Source organism: Nestor notabilis, unplaced genomic scaffold, assembly GCF_000696875.1.
Source record: "Nestor notabilis isolate BGI_N333 unplaced genomic scaffold, ASM69687v1 scaffold18611, whole genome shotgun sequence".
NCBI classification, from domain to species: Eukaryota; Metazoa; Chordata; class Aves; order Psittaciformes; family Psittacidae; genus Nestor; species Nestor notabilis.
This window is the reverse complement of record NW_009913600.1, coordinates 43,201-61,380: the sequence shown is the minus strand read 5'-3', so window position 1 is coordinate 61,380 and position 18,180 is coordinate 43,201. Positions and strand designations below refer to the sequence as shown.

The window sequence follows — 18,180 nt, the reverse complement described above, 5'->3', positions numbered from 1 at the left end:
CGCTTCGGCAGGAAGGAGCGTGCTGCTGTGCTTTGCAAAGCTCTTCCTCAGATTTATGGGAAAGCCTGCCTGTCCTCTTCACCATGGGAGAGCACTGCTGAGACACACTGGGAATATATCGGCCCCTGTGTGATAAATTCCAGCTTTTCCCTTCAAAGGAGGTGCAGGAGCAGCCAAAATGAAAGTGTGACAAGGTCTCAAAAGTAGTCCCTGTGCCAGCCAAACCACATGAAAACATTCAGACGGGCTCAGACTGCACAAAGGGGAAAGCCCCACTTAAGATCATATCTTTACTATTAAGATAGTTATTTCTCAGGGGGGAAATAACCATTATTTCACTTTACATAGTAGACGGAAAATCTGGAGCTTTTCTATATGATAGTTGATAAACTAACCATTTTCTCTTTAATATAGTGAAAATGTCATTCTTTGTATGAAGAAGCTAGTGAAGATAAAGGAATTATTTGTAGAAAAGAACTCTTGTTTAACCTGTCTGTAATGTTTGCATATCCTGCTAGTCACCTGGATTTGTTTATCCTCACAGGTGTGAGAAAACCAAACCCAAACAGCATATTTATTTCCAAATCACAGTACACCCGTGCCAACAGGCACTAGTTATAAAAATACATGGGTGTGCTCAATAAAATCAGGTATGCAAACGGGACTGAACAACTGGATTCTTCAGGAGTGTTGAAAGCACTACAAGTCTCGCTGAAACCATGCAATTTGAGAACCACCTTTTCTGGATATCTTTGAAGACCTTAGCCCTGGTTAATGATTTCCAGAGTCACTGAGCTATAATTGGGGAGTGATGTGTATCCTCCACGCTTCCTGGAAAAGCCAACTTCATTTATTACCAGGCTATATAAAAAATGAATGGGACAAAAGGGATGAAGAATAAGATTGAAAACAAAAATGTTGATGCCTGTAGTGATTTTTGCTACCCAATAGTTGCATGGAAAGACCATTTCTTTTTGTAGGGTTTTATTCTTTTTATTCTTTATGTGTTAATTAAACTTTATCACAGGCATCACAATAAGAACTTTAGTTATTATAGCAGTAACAAGGTGTAAAGACATAATCTAGAAGTTCCTTGTTATGCAGCGATATGCCTGTAAGACATGGAAACACTGGAAGGTGTTTAAGATAGCTTAATACAAATTGTCTCACTTCTGCTTCTGTTGAAGCTATTGTAAGTTTTGACACTAGCAGAACAGGAAAAAGGGGGAAAGTTTTTAAACACCTGTATTTTCCCATTTTTAGATGACTGTTTTCAACTTAATTTTTACAGTTTAGGTTTTTCCCACTTTATTTTTACAAGACGGTTAAATACATTGGATCAATCTGGTATTTTCAATATCTCTAATAGCAAATGAAATCTATAATAATGAAGCTCTTCTGAATTCACATGTAAAGGACTGGCACTGCTTATGGCATTAAAAAGCACGTTTCCTCTTGTCAGTGGAATCCAAGAACAAATGGGTTGTAAAGAGGAAATCAAGAGGCCACACCTGCCCATTGCATGGAGGAGTGTTTCTTATACTGGTTCTGTGCCTGTCCCCCCAATACATATTTCAGTTCCCAGCAGGAACATCACACACTTGCAGTCAGCCCAGTGCATTTATTAGAATAGCTGAGTGTTCAATTCACCCTGCTTAAAACACAAAGCCCTGATCCACATCTCTGCAAGTAAAGGCAAGAGTCCTGAGCAGCAGCTTTCTGTGGATGCAGGAGGATTTCACTGCAGGAACCTCTAGTTTGAAATCAAGGACAAGTGAGAGTAACAACCAAAAGTGTTACCAGGTCATCACCAGCCTTGCAGAAAATGCTACAGTTCAAGTCTTGGTTGTAACACTGGGGGTGAAGAACTGCTCTGTTCAAGCTCATCTTCCTTTCAAATTTATTCATGGGGAAAATATTTAAATTACTTCAAATGATAACATCAACTGGGAAAAAAAAACAACACAATGGGGAGGAAATAGTGTCAAAAACATCTGGTGAGCAGTGACAGAATGAGGAATCTGCCTACCTTATCTTCAGAATCACTTTTGGCTTCAGCTTTGCTTGGGGACACCTTAAATATATTTGAGAAAAATAAACAGTCACACCCAAATCAGTCTTCTGAAAGATCAGATATTTGAAACTAGCAGTTTTAGTCTAACAAAGGTGAAATAAACACAAATACTGCTTTCCCCCCCCATGGGCAAGTTTGTAATGTAAATGTTTGCCAGCAAATTAATGGCCAAAATGAAAATATCTGGACCAAAGAAATATTATTCAAGTATATACATCCAATTAATCCATAAAAATGAATTTTAGAGCTATTGCAAAATAAAGTTTTACCATGCAGAAAAATCCTTAGGACAAGTTAATGTCTCCAGGTCTACAAGTCTGTATAAGTGGAAGTTTCCAGAGGAGGTCATCATTTGATCATAACTGCACTGTACCTACACATCTCTCCATCGCTCTCAAGTCATTCTCTAAGGCATCTGGCTTCATTAATTCTCAGTGCCTGTGACAGCTAAACATTATATTTAGCTCAACATGTCCACATGGGGTTTTTGTAAGCAATTTAAAGCATAGCCTAGAGATGAAAAGGAAAGGCAAAAGCTTACCAGCGTTTTAAGGAAACTCATGATGGAGTTATCTACTGGAACAGCTGTTTGAGGGCTTTCTTGTTTTCCCTCTGCCTTTTGAGGTTGCTCAGCAGTGGGGCTGTTGACACCTGCAGAGTCCTGCGGTAGGTCTTTTTGGTTGCAGGCATCTATCTCCTATAAAAAAGGGGGCAGAGTTCCCTCAGTCCTAACTTGCTTAATTTCCAGTGGAATGCAAAAGTAACGTTTGTGACTTGCATTATGTTGCTCTGAGAGTCACAACCCTAATTCCAACCATACTTCCCCAGCCTACATATTCAGAACAATTGAGCATTTATACATCTCTTTCCCCCCTCTTTTCTAATATATTTGGCATTTCCCATTGGTTGAAGGAACATTGTTCTCAGCTACCAAGTATAACAAATACAAGTAAAAGTCGCACACAGCATCCCAAACACCACCACTTTTCTCTCTTCAAGGCTGAACTTGTGAATAAGAACAAATGCAGAGATTTTGGCCTTTGATGGCTCAGTGTCTGATTGTACCATACAACAATTGCTTCTGATACTCTGTATTCTGCAGTTCCAGAAATAATTTTTATCTAACAAACACAAAAAGCAACAACCCAAAGGAATTCTTCTGAGTCAGATGGAGCTGCCTCCTCTCTTCCTGGAATTACAGTTCCTAGAGCCCAAAAACGTTTTTTGATGTTTTTCAGTGCTCAAGCACTCGCCAGTGTGTAATATTGTCACACAGTTTCCCTTTAGACACTTAAACAAGGGTCTGATTCTCAAAAAACTCTCTTGGACCAGTTTGGGAGAGCTTGGCACCCTTTTACACTGAATTTGGCTGCCATTCTGGCCACTTTCACCTTGAGCCTGCACAGGTAAAGCCAACACAAATGTGCAGGACAGAGCAGCATGAGGCGAGTCTTCATGTCCCATAATATACAAGTGTACGACATCTGGCTAGTAATGTCTGTAACCAATAATCCTCCTCACTTTTGTCTATCTGCCTACATGGTAAGTGCAAGGCTGGATCTGTCTATTATTAAGGTAATTTGTGCCCAGCACAGTGGTGGCCTCCACTTTGGTAGGGGATTTGAGACCTTAGTGAACAGCAAACATAGCAGTGCCATAATTCTTCAGCAGAAGTTACCATCCCCAGCTATTTAGACAGCAGTACACCTCTGGTCACTTCAGAAACAGTGACTTGAGAAGCAGTTGTTAGGATACTAAATGCCCAGATTACTGCAGAGAAAAAAAATCAGGACAAAAAAAGAAAACTGATGGGCCTGTCCATGTGTCTCCAGTAAAGAGCATCTTTAAATCACTGCTGTCAGACTACCTGGAGCTCTAAGTGACACCAAGGGTTTTTTCCTAGTCTGCCGATTCGACATAGTTCAGTGCAATTGCTACTAAGAGAAGGTAAAATAAAGTTTTACTCTTGAGAACCTTTCCCTGTGCGGGGCCATGATATTTGTATAGGATTTGCAGGGACATACATTTCTGTAGGGCACTAAAAGAAAGAGTAGGCTAAAGAGAAACGTTTTAAAACTTCAGAGGGCTAATTTGTCATAGGGAAATATAAGCACGGAGTGGCCAGTCTCTGCACAGCATTTAAGGAGTTAAAATGCACGAGGCTTTACTTGCAAGAATAGACTTCTGTCTAATTCTCCACCCACTGTTTTCCAAGTTTACCCAGGAAGAAACGCAGCACAGTGGTTGAGAGTGCTTCAACAGGCTATTTAGAAGTTTCTTACAAGGTTTCTAACACACCACTTTGCCCAGCAGCCAGTTACAGGCCAGAATGGCTCCAAGTACAGTATGTACCATGCAGAACATGTGTGGCCAGGCCAGCTTTGGCAGCCCTGCTTCCAGAGATGCCATCTAGAGAGCCCGGGTCATATGGAGAATGCTGGCTCTATTTCAGATGGTAAGGGGGCAACAAAGGCACAAGACAAGAGACCAAAGCAGCAGGAGGGAGAAGATACGTTTCTAAACAAAACCAGCTTCGTAACTGAACTACCGGATGCTATCAGATATCCTTTTTCACACACGAGTTCAAGCTGGTGGTGGGTTTTACTGTGCTTAGGAGGCAAGAATCTCTTGGCTCAGAACTGCAGCAAAGAGCTGTTATCAGCAGCAGGTACCACCTGGGGCAACCACAGTGGTGACAGGTACCAACTCTGGTAGCACTAACTGGTTTAGGGTATATACCTGGAACACACTTTGCCCTGCAGAAGTGAAAGCTATAGCAGCCTGTGCAGAGCACAGGAATCACACCACTACCCAAAAATCCCTAAAGACTGACTTGCAGAACACAAAAGGGCCCCATAATGACCTACTACTGCATAAGGAACCCTACTCCAGGATTCCCAAGCTAAGGCTGCCATTAGTGACCGAGACACAACTCGAACCTGGACTTTGATAGATGCTGCGATCTTGGCCTTTCATGGGAATACTGCTGTAGGAAGGAGCAGAGACTCAGATCATCAGCATATAAATCAGGGAGAGACAATTCGGACTCCTACAATGTCACATTTTCAGAGCCATAGTCAAATAACCACAAACCTCTCTGCAGCAGCTCACTGTATAATACACTGTGCAAAGCCCCGGAGGCAAATAGTGAAAGAAAACTCTAGAAATAACAGAAGTCAGCATTAGAAGTTAACAGATACTACGTAAATGTTCAATTCATTTCTTTGAGGAGCCAAATTTGGGGGTAATAAACATCTTAAATACTTATACTGTAGTTTCAGTTCAGTCACTAGAAAAACATATCAAAAGAATGTACCCCTGCCAGCACTTTTGTTTGTATGAATCATGGCTCAGTGAAACATTTCAGGCATATAATTTATCTTTTCTTTGGCTAACATAGTAAATGTTTCATGAATTCATGAATTCTGTCCTTGTTTTAATTATGCTGTGTTCTGAATGTAGTTTTGTAGACCACAAAAATAAAGAGTGGTTCACCAAACACAGAATGTTTGTGCAGCTCTTAAGCTACAACTGTGGAGCCTCTCTCTTACTTACCAGCAATGCTGTTTGTTTTGTGTTGGCACTCAATTCAGGGAAACTTTGCTTTGCTTTTAGCTTTTACAGATACTACAAGTCATAATCCACCAAAAAAAAAGCAGGGGAAAAAAGAAACTGTTGGCAGCAATATCTGGATTTTTAGTACGATTATTTGGTAACAGTTTGTAGTTACTACAGTAACAGCAATTAAATTAGACTTGGTCATTCTCCCATCCTACAGGAGAACTAGCACTTTAGGGGGAACAGAAGGCAACTGTGCTGCAAGGCAGAACCACACCCTTTGTTTTAGAAATGAAGTTAGTTTGACAACATATCAGCACTCTTTAATCCATATATTTTTCCCAGGAAAGGTCCTTAACTTCTCTGTACTGAACATATATATTCCTTTTCATATATGATGAGTCAAAGATAGAAATACTCCAGAAAATTAAGGATAAGGTTAAAATTTCACTCTCCCTTGTGATACAGGTCTGCCATTCACTTCCTCTGAGCAACTCAAACCTGATTTTGTGAGTCCTCAAAGTTTTTCTGTGGTACAACTTTAAGTACACATGTAAGAGATGCACAGGCAATGTTGTTACACAGGAGACCTGTCCTCAAGCATGTCAAAAGCTGTTGTGTGGGCTAGGATCCTGCAAACTCTTACACACATACCAAACACACCCCACAACTGATGAGTGCCCAGGATGTGATAGATGTAAGCTGATGACTGGAACAGGGATTCAGAAGTAATGAGAAAGCTAGGCATTATTGATAGAAAAACTTGATCTGAGAGAATGCTTCTAATACCTGTTTGAAATGGCAGAATAAGGCTTAGATTATCTTGTCCTGTTGCTTGTTACAAACACATCCTTAGCTGAGCTTTCCCAACATGACTGTTTGCTACCAGCAAATGTTTAACTCTGACTCGTGGGGTTAAAGCAGCATCAGACTGCTATTCCATTAGAGACTCACACTCTATTACTTTGACAGCACAAACTGTGACTTTTCACGCTTTGTAGTTTGCAGTCATGGCAAAATAGGAAATAGTTAATTCTGCATTTAATTGTAAAAGTAACAATTCTTGTGAGTCACGGGAAAAGCTATTCTTTGTGTGTATTAGTCCAAAATACCTGCAGGAATTTACAGTGTTGAAAAGCTTCAGTCTTATAAGCTACAAACAGAAGTGTCAGTATGCACTGAATAGATTATTCATTCTGAATTATTCACCCTGTTCTGTTTATGTAGTGAATGACTTGATATGCTGCTAGGTTGAGACTACGGATTCTTTAAATGCGCATATATAGCTGTCTGAAGTACCAGCGGTGGTGCCACTTCTGGAGGGCAATAGTGAAAAATGCAACTGTTCAGTCTTACAAATGACTTCAGAAAAATATTACAGTTGATGTAAAAAACATGATCTTCAAATGTGAGGAGGCATAAGATAGAGGAGACAAGGTGGAATTGAAGAGACTTGTAGGCGCACCTTGCAATGTTACCAGTGCAAGCAGTGAGCCTCTAAGTGAACTGCATTCAACACTATTCAAAGCATTACCAATCATACAACAGTCTTATTTGCAAGCCCAAACTAGGCCAACAAACGCAGTTACTATTAAAATGGCATTTACAGATTGTGATGAGGGAGCCATGCAGCTAGTTTCTCCGCCGTTACCGGTGTTGGACAGTATTTGAGCTAGATCACCAATTAGTGCACGCTGGCACCTCTCCAGCAGAGCTTATACAAGTTATGACACTTATCCCCATCTGAGGGATGGACTTTTTTAACAGTTAATTACTTGAAAATTAATCCTAGAGTGTATTTGCTGACGTCAAACTTTGCAGGAAGTGCAAAAACTAAACCCAGGTCTGTTTTCAGCTCCTTTGAGTAGTGTGCTCTCAGGCAAGTTAATTTCTTATATCACATTCTCATCCTGTAAAATCAATTCTAAGGGACCACGTTTCCTTGACTATAAAAAGGAAAAAAATCACAATATCTAAGAATGCAAGAATTGCTACTGTGTAATATTACTTACTCTATTACATAGGGTATGCAACAAGCAGCTATTGCTGAAGAGTGACTCTTTTAAGAATGGCACAAAACATGCAACAGAGCTACTGTAAAACCATCCAGTGTCAAACTCCAAGCTTCTAAACCACAAGAAACTATTTTACTTTCAGGTATTTTTGCCTTCACTCGTAGCTGGCTGCTGTTCAACATCCTGGCAACTGAAGCGTGAACACAGCTATTTTGCCCAAACCTGTCAGAGAATTACAAGTGAATTTAAACTCGAGGTCAGATGCCAGCATTTAGTCATGAGGCAGACATCAGAACTATTCCCACTCCGCTTTAGGTTCCTCTCCCATACCTCTCTTCAGCCACCCCGCAACACCGACTCAGTCACACCGCATCGCGGCGTTACGTTGTCCTGTGCTGTTAATATTCCTAAGAGGTTTCATTAGGAATGAAATGGATATTTTGACTCAAGCACTTGCCTTCCCCTCTGGGACACTGTTTGATGTGCTCTGTAATCCAGCAGCCTCTTTCGCTGTGATGTGCCCGTCAGGAAGGTCTGAAGTCTGCCTTTCCTCCTGGGTATCAATTTGCACTTTACTCCTTTCCTTTCCCTTCTCCAGCTTGAAGAATCTGTCAAAGAAGGTTACTTGTTTTGGCTTTGAGGCAGCTGCATCCTCTCCCTCAGGTGTCACCGATGCTGTGAGATCGATGTCATGAAGGGATGGTGCCACCGGGGCCTGGGTCAGGTTTTTATGTGCTCCTTCCTCCCACCCAGCTGCCGCAGGAACCTCCGCGCTGTCACTTGGTGCTTTGTTCGCTCTGGGCGCCTCCGAGCTGACATCAAGTTTCCCCACTCCAAGTGATGAATCTGTCGCTGGATCTTCAGTACGCCCTGGTACAGACCATGCAAACGCGAAGACAGAGCGGGGTTTAGCAGATGGCAGAGCTCTGCTGGCAGCACTCCCGAGGCTCTGCCCGCCTGCCACAGGAACAGGGCTCTGCTCCATTGTCTTTGGGGAAGAAATGGCCACATTATCCCGTGCAACACTTGCCTTTGCATCCACTACAAACAGAAGCATAAAACAGTAATTATCCAGCACAGCAAAGGAGTTACATCGGTTGTACAATTAATTATGGTGACTTCACTCTTTAATAAACTAAATCTGAGATGTGGAGCCTCTGGGAGGACTACACAGAATGCAGCTTGTTGACAGACCCCGTTGTCTTCCTGTGCTAAATACAAGCTGCCATGCATTGATCAGACCTGCCCGTCTGATTTTCTTCCCTGTTACTCTTCATTGAAGTAGGTACAAGTTTTATGTTCTCCACACTCCCCTCTCAACTGCTAAAGTCAGATAACGGCCCAGGTTTTTGCCTGTTAAGCCCAGTGGACATGCTGAGGATATTTTACTTTCCAATAAAGATTCAAGAAGTGAGATGCAAAAGAAAAGTCAGTAAAACTTGAGACAAAGTTATATATTAATATATTACACTTTCCTCTGTCAAAGCTGAATGGGAAAAAAGGGTGGAAACTGCAAGGATTGATTTTGTTTCCTGGCTTGCCAAACTCCCCACAGGGCTTTGCAGTCATAACTTATTTTGTTCATTTTTCCAGTACTCTGCCTTGTTGCCTGCTCTCCATAGCGCGGTTTCTACTTGCACTTCTCCTCTATTGTCTGTAGGTTAGTTTAAGCCTGATTTGAATACTTGTAAATCACATCTGAGCCAGGGTTCTTATCCTTGTGTTACTGACTCTTATTACCCACAAACTGCTCTTAATCATATTTCCCCCCCTGCCAAATTCTCACAGATAATTCTCCTTGACAATCACACTTCAGATGTGAAAAGATCTTTCATCTTAAAAATATATGTTATGATTTTATATTACAATGGCACTTTGATAACAGAACTAAGGTTAAAATCCCCAATGCCCTGTATGCAGACTGGAGAAGGCTCCTGTTTTACAGAAGACAAAAGAAACAAGACAAGAAAAAAAACACTGTTTTGTGGATGGGAGACTGAATCACAGATTACATGGTGTGAAACCCCAGTAAATAAGAGGAGGCTTGTCAAGAGGTAAACCTTACAGCTTCTCCTCAGCACGAGCTTCTTTTCCCTACTTTGACTAGAATATGTCTCTGATTTCCCTGTCAATCATTGCCACAGATTTCAAGGATGGATTTAGATCATCTTCATTATAAGCAAAAAACTGACAGTCTCAAACTGACTTTCTAAATTAGAATTTTAAAATTGTCAGGTTTAGTGTAAAATTGAAATTATTTCAAATGATAATTGCAATAGTCAAGTCAATATTATGCCTTCACATTTTACTTTAACAGCAATAAAACCCCAGATGCCAACACATCCTGACTAAAACACCTGCCTTCCACAGCATAGACCTGCACCGCTCAGTTTCCTTTTTAAGGTAAGGAAAGCAGAATATCTGTAGATCACAGCTTTCAAAACTACCCCTTAGCTCTTCACAGCTAAATTACCCCAATGTTCCACCCCCCTGAAGAAGTTTTTGTAACACTACGTAAGCATCAGCAGACACTGTGTAACACATGTCTGCAACCCTTTGATGCTGTTCCTCCTGCAGCACCCAGGGTCCCTGGTCGTGTCCCTGGGAAACGCAGAACAGAGTTCCAGCATCCAGCTGTTACATCTGCTTCCCCACAGCCCTAACTCTGTGACCGAGCATCCCTGCTAGACCCTTGCTTCACAGCTCAGGGCTGGTCCTGACTAGCAGGAGGTGGGAGCTTCCATAGACCATAGAGGTGAGAAGTGCCAGCCCGAACCTCAAGTGACTTGACTGAAACACTGGCAGCAGCGGAGGCAGGGGACAAAGCAGGGACACGCACCAGGGCTGTGGTGGCAGGACTCAATTGCAGCCAATATTTTACCAGTTGCTGGGGAGCTGGGTCCTAGCTTCTTCACTTCTAACATTAACATGACATTTGCTTTCTTATTGTGTTTTGGTCATATTTAAGCACGCAGAGGAACCAGAATGCATCAGTACAACCTGTTCTGCCCACATAAGTAGATTTTTATTCCTTTAAGTATCACTTATAGTTTCCCAAGTCTCCTATAGTGCTACATGAAAAAAGTGAAGCACTAACTTCTAATTATAGTTGGAAACTTGGGAAAGAAGCAAAAAGCAAACCCTTCCCCAGCTAAAGAAAGCAGAAACAATATCCACTGGAAAATAATTGTAATAGATGCTAAACTTCTGCTTCATGTAAGATAAAATGAAGCACAGGAAAACTGTCTTTAGTATAAAAATAGGAATATAAGCTTGTCATTAAGAAAACCAACCAACCAAAAAGTAGCTTATGAACCTATCAAGTTCCTTTTATCTCCAATTATCATGGAAGGAATGAAAGACCTGGAAAACATCACCAGCATGAGCTCTGCAGTGTGTCTCTTGTGTCAAAACAGTTCAGACTGTTTCTGCTCAGACACCAGGCAATGCAGATCCCACCACCAGAGAGGAGATGCTGCTGTGGTGGGACGAACACAAGAACTTGACTCATGCTGTATTCACAGCAAACTGTGAAGGAGAAAGGCTTTGAAATGGCAGCAACTTGGATGAAAAGTGCATATTTTTTAGAGACACAAGTGCCATTCTTTCCAAAATTATTCCACAATCCAGAGGCAGTATTAGGGATAGAAGCAAAACATCTTAAATTCTAGGCCAGGTCTGCAAGTAGATCAAAGCTGCTCACTTAATGAGATTAATAACTGCTCTGAAACTAAAATCAATATACAATTTACAGCACTGCTGTGAGATTGCATTTCATATTACTACTACACAGGCATTTCCCTTTCATGTATTTAATAAGAGACAGTCACACTACAGATTTGTCCTTCCTTTCCCTTCACTTCATCAGCATATGTTGAAAGGAAACACTATGGCTGCACAAAGCCCGTCTTCTGTAAGAAGATATGCAAAATAAGAATATTTATTCTGAAATTTGCTAGATTAAACCAATGTTTTTTTTCTTTAATAAAAATTGTACAGAAAAGAGTAATGGTAAGTGCAGTATTATGTCAATACCATTTCCCTGCTCAGAAGTAATTGCTGACAGACTTTCTTCCCCTTCCTTTTGTATCCTTGCCTTCAACATTTTCAGCACTTCCATAGGTGGTGGATGAAGAACAGCACTACGTTTGCTGACACAGAATGGGACCACGTCTGCAGAATTAGCACTGCATTTTGAAAAGCAAGTGCTTAGGTTTTAATAAACAGAGCCAGCAGATAGAATATTGTAATGGACAAAGCCTTATGGTGAGCACAGGCTTCAGGATGGCCATATGAGCCGCAACAACTATATAGGTATTGAATTATTTCTTTATGGGACCCAGGGTACCCAGACCCCATGGGCAGGCAGCAGAGCTCAAAGCATGAGTGTAGAGTGCTGGCAGTGAAGCACCTATTTCGCATGGGTTTGGGACCAAGATGCAGCACTCAACCAGAGGGAATAGCAAATAGGGGTAGGAATACTAAGGATGCAATTGACATGAAAGGAAGTTCAGAGCCACCAGACCAACACAAATAAAAAGGCTAACCAAGGTTTTTTCAGCTGATTTGCTTTTGCTAATCAATGGGAATATAACCAGACTTCAGCCTGGTGCACAGAATGGATGGCAGCCAAAGTTCCTCAAGTGGGACCAAGAGCAGTTCTGTCTATCACTTCCAGATTACCTTCCCCACTCCTCCTGACTATCTCTGAATCTTAGTTTGCTCTTTTTACACCTGGCAGCAGCCTAAGCCACATACTAGGTAGACATCTATTTTTGATGCTCAATTTAGCCAAGTTAAATCCTTGCTTTCTTAAAACATGCTCCTTTTCCTTAGCCCTTGATTGTTAATCTGGTTTCAGCAGTTACATGCACCCTCATGTCTAATACTTACACATAGGGAACATGTAAAATAAGGTCCTGTGGTGTCTTACATTGGCAGCTTTTCACCTCCTGCCATTTATCCTGACTCTTTGACAGTGCAAGTAATTTTTAGCTGTTGAATGAGGAACAACTTGAACTGGCAAGGTCTTCAGCACAGACATCTCCTCTGTAGGCCACTAGAATGTGAACATGCCAGAAAATAAATGCCAGGAGAAAATGTTTTTACATTTGTCAGTAGAAAAAAAAAAAAATCAGCTACAAATATGGTTTTAGTATCTTTGGCTATTTCGAATACAAGCCAGTTAGAAACAGGTATTTTGCTTAGTAATGTAATTCTAGTACCACAGCATTAGCTCGTTCCCTAGGGTTCAGATAATCATGGAGACAATAGATACAAATGGCCAGGAAGGAACCATTAAGGGCTACAAGGCAACAGTTGGCACTAAGAAGTCCATCAGTGTAAGCCAGCACAATGAATTACAATAGCCCTGAATGAATTGCTGCAGCAAATACTAGCCTTAAAAATCTAAATAGCAACAAAGAGTGAAGTTTAAAATTTCTAGTAATTTTATAGGTATAACAAAAGGTATTTTTTCCTTCCATTATTTAGAACTGAGTTGGTGTCATAATGCTATAATAGATGTAGAATTTTTAGATCTTCAGATGTACCTAATGTTTGTTTGGGAGACTCCCAAATATTCATGACAAGACCAAATAACTGAGTTTTCAGAAGCTTTAGAGAATTCAAAATAAGACATTTTCCCCTTTCTTAAAAAAGAAAACACATACTAATATTCTTCCACAATCTTGCTTGACTACTTCAAGCAAATATAGTTGATGGTACATTTATGCTCTAAGAATAATTGTGTTTCACTAAGTTAACTAGCATTGTTATTTACCTGATATATTTACTGAATTTAATGGAAATCAGGGAAGAAAAACAAACAGCAAGAATAGTAATGATCATTCGTTAAAAAACCCTCACAAACCCAACAGACTACATTGTGTTTCACACCTTACAGGCACACAGAGTTATTGTGATACACTGATTTCTGCTAGATACTGACTCACATTTATCCTCTGGAACAAAGGAGTTGCATCTTAACTGAGCTTTTCTTCCTTGTGTAATCTTTCCCTTTTATGAGCAGATCATTGTTTTAATCTGCATGTAATTACCACCCAAATACAAACAAAAACTGTCCCATATTGTTCTGATAAATTTCTGCTGTGTAGTGCGAATCTCAGGGTTATATGATGGCTTTTTGTTCTGGTCTCCTTCCCTTTACCTGCTGTCCAGTAAGTACTTCAACAAAGGCCAACACAAAACGTTAAGTAAAGCCAGGATCAAGTTTGCTATGCATTTGCTTGCAAAACAACACACCATGAAGCAGCATTAAGGGCACCACTACTCTTTAAATGGCATTACAGGATGAGCAGGTGGATGTGCAGTGTCTGCAGCCCTGATAATCAATAGAGTCAGGAAAGGCAAGTCATGGAAAGAATCCCCAAGTCCACACATCTGTCAGCCTTTTTGAGCAGAGGCAGCAAACACAGGGAACCAGTCACCAATCTGCTCACCTAGATGTGAAACAGATGGTGATGGGGCTCTTCCAAATAACATTACTTCCTCTGGTCAGATTAAGTTAACTCTCTGGATTCCTTTTTCATTATATTAGCAGATATAGATTTCATAGACTCATTTATCAACTATACCATTTAATGCACAGCACATGGTCAGATCACTGGCAATCGCAGAAATGCAAACTAACAGGACAAAGACCACAAACATACATCTAACACTATTAATAAAATCCTATTGCTTCACTTGCTTTTTTGCAGCTCTTTTGTCTTCTCCAGAGGTGCTCACTTCATGACTATAAAATAATCACAGTACTAGCTCTTGCATTATTTCATTTTAGAAAGGCTATCAACTACATTTTCTATAGGAATAACTTCTATCTTCAAACATCCCTTGCATTTTTATTTCACCAGGACCTTGATTACATTAACAGAAACCAGTGAGATTGCAGTGATATCAAAATAGTTAATGATTTTAACTGCTTTTTAAACATTAATAAAGTTAAAATACAAGTCATATCGACACAGTCCAATTTTTCAACTTGCTACTTAAACTGATTTAGTAATTACATTAATTAGGTAATCCATTTAAGTAAAACAATGCCATATGCTTCATTTTATGTAGTAAGAGTAAAATGTACACTTATTTTCTAGGTCTCCAGACAATGTAAATCATCTGGCTTCTATTTACTTCCCAGAACATTGCTGGTTTACACTAGCTGAAACACACAGCTACAAGCTTTTATTTTCTAGTAGGCAACTGTTTAAACTGAGTTATTATAGCTAGATGGCATTAGGAAATCAGCCATGGAACAGAGATTCTGAGCTGTAATCAGTACCATCTGCATATTGCCATGCCAGTCTTTGATTATTTGTGCCTAAGCTTAGATTTTTCAACTGGATGTTAACAGGCTGAGAGGGTTCTCTTAAATAAAATAGTATTTTCTTTCTTTACAGAGATTGGACAGAATTGTTGGTTTTTTATTGTATTCTGAAAACAGAAAGAAACCCAACGCAAGGCAAACAGTGGCAAAATTAACGTGGCTGAATCTGCAGAGATGTGAACTGAAGTAATGCTGCTCCAAATGAATGCTGCCTGAATGCCTCTCCAAAGGCTCCAAAGCCAACAAGATGTGGAAGGAGGAATTAATGAGGCACTGGAAGGCAAGGAGACACACACATCTGTGGATGGGAGCAATCGCCCATGAATATGTGGAGATACTGTCCCAAAACTACTTGGAGACAGATTTTTAATGCTCAGGTTGTGTAGCTGACACCAGATTTTCAGGACATCAGCACTGGAAGCGGGGCTCAGCTGCTGACAGGCACCTTCCCATGGGCAGCCCACGGTCCAGCCTGCCCCTGGTATGGTCACTCAAAGCCCTAATTGCTGTCCTGCTCTGAACACCACCCAACTAGGTCTGAAATGGGATTCTATTACTGAGCAGTGATTTACATATACCCCCCCCCCCAGCTATTCACCTTCTGCACTAACACCCACAGTTCACACATATAAATTTTATTTCATTAGTATACAAAGAAAGAGAAACAAGTCATCATACCCCCTGACAGGCTCTTGTTGTCCTGGCAGTAGTTGAGTAATATCTAATACATCCTATAATAGCATCAGGAGAGAGGTGGTCAGGGTTACAACATCAGTCTTGTGACCCAGTTTGAATAAATTCTGGTAAACAGGACTGACCTTTTAGCAGTAATATTGTCAGGCCATGCTGCATTCCCAGCTCTATAAATGTCTGTGCTATACCCTAACTTCTCTAGAACTCAAACACAGGCAGTTGACACGGTTATATTTTGTTTTTGAAGATTTCTCTGCAGATTAGACACACTCTGCTCTCTTCAGGAAGGTCTGACACTTCTAAAATGAGGGCAATGTAGGTTTCTATATATGAAAGGTACCATTAAGGACCAGCTCAGAATCAGAAGTGGCAAAACTCTCAGGTCTGGAGGTTTAGAACAGCATCCCTGCAGGTATAATGCCTACCACCTTACAGTACTTTTCCCAGCCAATCACTTTTTCTAAGTGACAAACAGGACAGAAAAATACATCCCTATACATATTTCATTCTTAACAAATCATTGTTTGCTATCTTTGAAATCAAAGCAATGCACCTACTCAAGAACACAGGACCAGAAGTCAGAGAACAAGATGGAAATGTTTAGATCAACAAAAAGGTGCTCACATTCTATTGTATCATCTGTTGAAATTGCTACCGAAAGGATCAGAACTCTGGTGTCACAGCAAAAGTGCAGAGGTGGTGTTTAAGACTATACAAACTCGGGGATGAGAACATGTCGCAAGGATCTGGATGTTATTTCAAATTTTATTTCATTTTTTGTAACCAGCTTGCAAAGAATTTTGAAAACCATCCTTCTATTAAACTGCTCAACCCACCCCCAGAAGGCTGAGGGCATGCAGAACATGTCAGAAGAATGTCTTTTATTGCAGACACTACAAAAAGTCCCATTCCTGCCTCCAACAGTTTCCTACTCCCTTATTCCCTTCATCATCTTAACACACTATTACTCTGGGACTTCAATAATTTACACTAACACATTTCTTCTGGGCTTGCGTGATTCCATCACCATTTGCTACACTTGCTGTTGTGAGAGCCTGGGTTAGCTGGTAAGCACCCCTCAGAATCATGGCAAAGCCACAGGGTGAGCTGTTGTGCCAACCTCAGGCATCCCTTGAATTGCCTTCCTCAAGCTCCTTATGCAACTTGAACCAAGTGAGGCTCATTAGCAAACAGACCAGTGTTACCCAGAGCAATATGACAATAATAAGTTTTCTGGCCCATTACTGTTTTACCTCCTCTATCCCTACCAAGACACTTCGTTTCTGCAAAGGTTTGTAGAAGCCTATCTTTAGGCACCAGTAGTAGGCAATTTGGGGATAGACCCTTAAGTCCAGGACACATTGCTGATTTCTTTTATAAACAGAATATTATGGTGGCTCCCCACATAACAGCCCAGCCTCTGTATAGCCCCAGAGTTGTTCCCACTGTGACCAGAGAAGGGCTGGCAAAGCAAAGCAGCCTGACCAACAGCACACACACTTCCCTCACAACAGTTACTCCAGAGGACTTGGGAAATGTTTTCCTGTTTTACTCTTCATTATCTTTAAGCTTTCAAGCTTCTGAAAAGCCACACATACTGGTCCACAAGGAAGAGCTGTTACATGGACTCATCTTTTAATTTGAGACCATGTACCAATATTTACTGCTGCTCCAGCATAAACCTCTCTCTGCCTGTCTAGTGGCAAAAGAAGTACAAACGTGCCACCCAGTACATACCTTCACCATTCACTGCAGGACAATGAGCCTGAACAAATGCAACAGATCCATTTTTAATATTGTCAGGAGATTCAGATAGAGCCTGAAATAGCCAAAAATGCAGTTCTTAGGACTGGGTGCATAATAGGATTTGAAAACTGCAATATGCAATAACCAGGGATATTGAGAGAGGACAGCTCTTGCTTACCTGATAGCTCTTTACTGTGCATGCGTCATCTCCTTCACCTCCCTCAGGGACACTCCTTGTATTCCCCATAGCTCCTGCAGGGTGGAGGGGGGAAGAAAAACACCTTTTCTTTCTCATACATATGAATTTCCTGCCTAATTCAAATTAAGAGCCAGCCAATGGTGACAGACCTTGACAGGCTGCTTCAATTCGTAGTAAGTCCCACCCGCTTTCCCCAAGGCACCTGCCCTCACAGTCATGAGGCTGCACCAACCATCTCAAACCAATTATGCACAGGGGCTCTCAGGTGCTCACCAAGCCCAGTACAACCTAACACACTTTGTTTGTTGAGGAAAATGGGGTGCAATTAAACCTGCCTCATCTATTAGGACTGAATAGATTAGTAACATGGAGTTAGTAGCAGAATAAAGTGAAAAAGACCAAAATAGATTAATAAATCACAGTGGCTTGGTGAGGTTTTATATGTTTGCTGGGTTTCCATTGAAAAAAAAAAAAAGAGAGAAAAGAGGCAGCATATAAAATCATCTTGTACATGCTGTAAACCGGGCCCTGTATGTCCTGCGGTTATCTA

General features: G+C 40.9%; 1 protein-coding gene across 1 annotated transcript in view; it reads right to left on the bottom strand.

Moving 5' to 3' along the window:
- Positions 1-17,678, bottom strand: part of BCAS1 (breast carcinoma amplified sequence 1) — a gene marked incomplete at its 3' end in the record, with an annotated part of 32,167 nt that extends 14,489 nt beyond the window's left edge. The window contains exons 1-6 of the mRNA XM_010023278.1: positions 17,610-17,678; positions 17,423-17,504; positions 8,120-8,688; positions 5,748-5,762; positions 2,616-2,771; positions 2,030-2,074 (exon numbers count right to left, since the gene is read on the bottom strand). Coding sequence (XP_010021580.1) covers positions 2,030-2,074; positions 2,616-2,771; positions 5,748-5,762; positions 8,120-8,688; positions 17,423-17,504; positions 17,610-17,678 — 936 coding nt within the window. The remainder of the gene's footprint in view (positions 1-2,029; positions 2,075-2,615; positions 2,772-5,747; positions 5,763-8,119; positions 8,689-17,422; positions 17,505-17,609) is intronic.
- Positions 17,679-18,180: the final 502 nt, after the last annotated feature.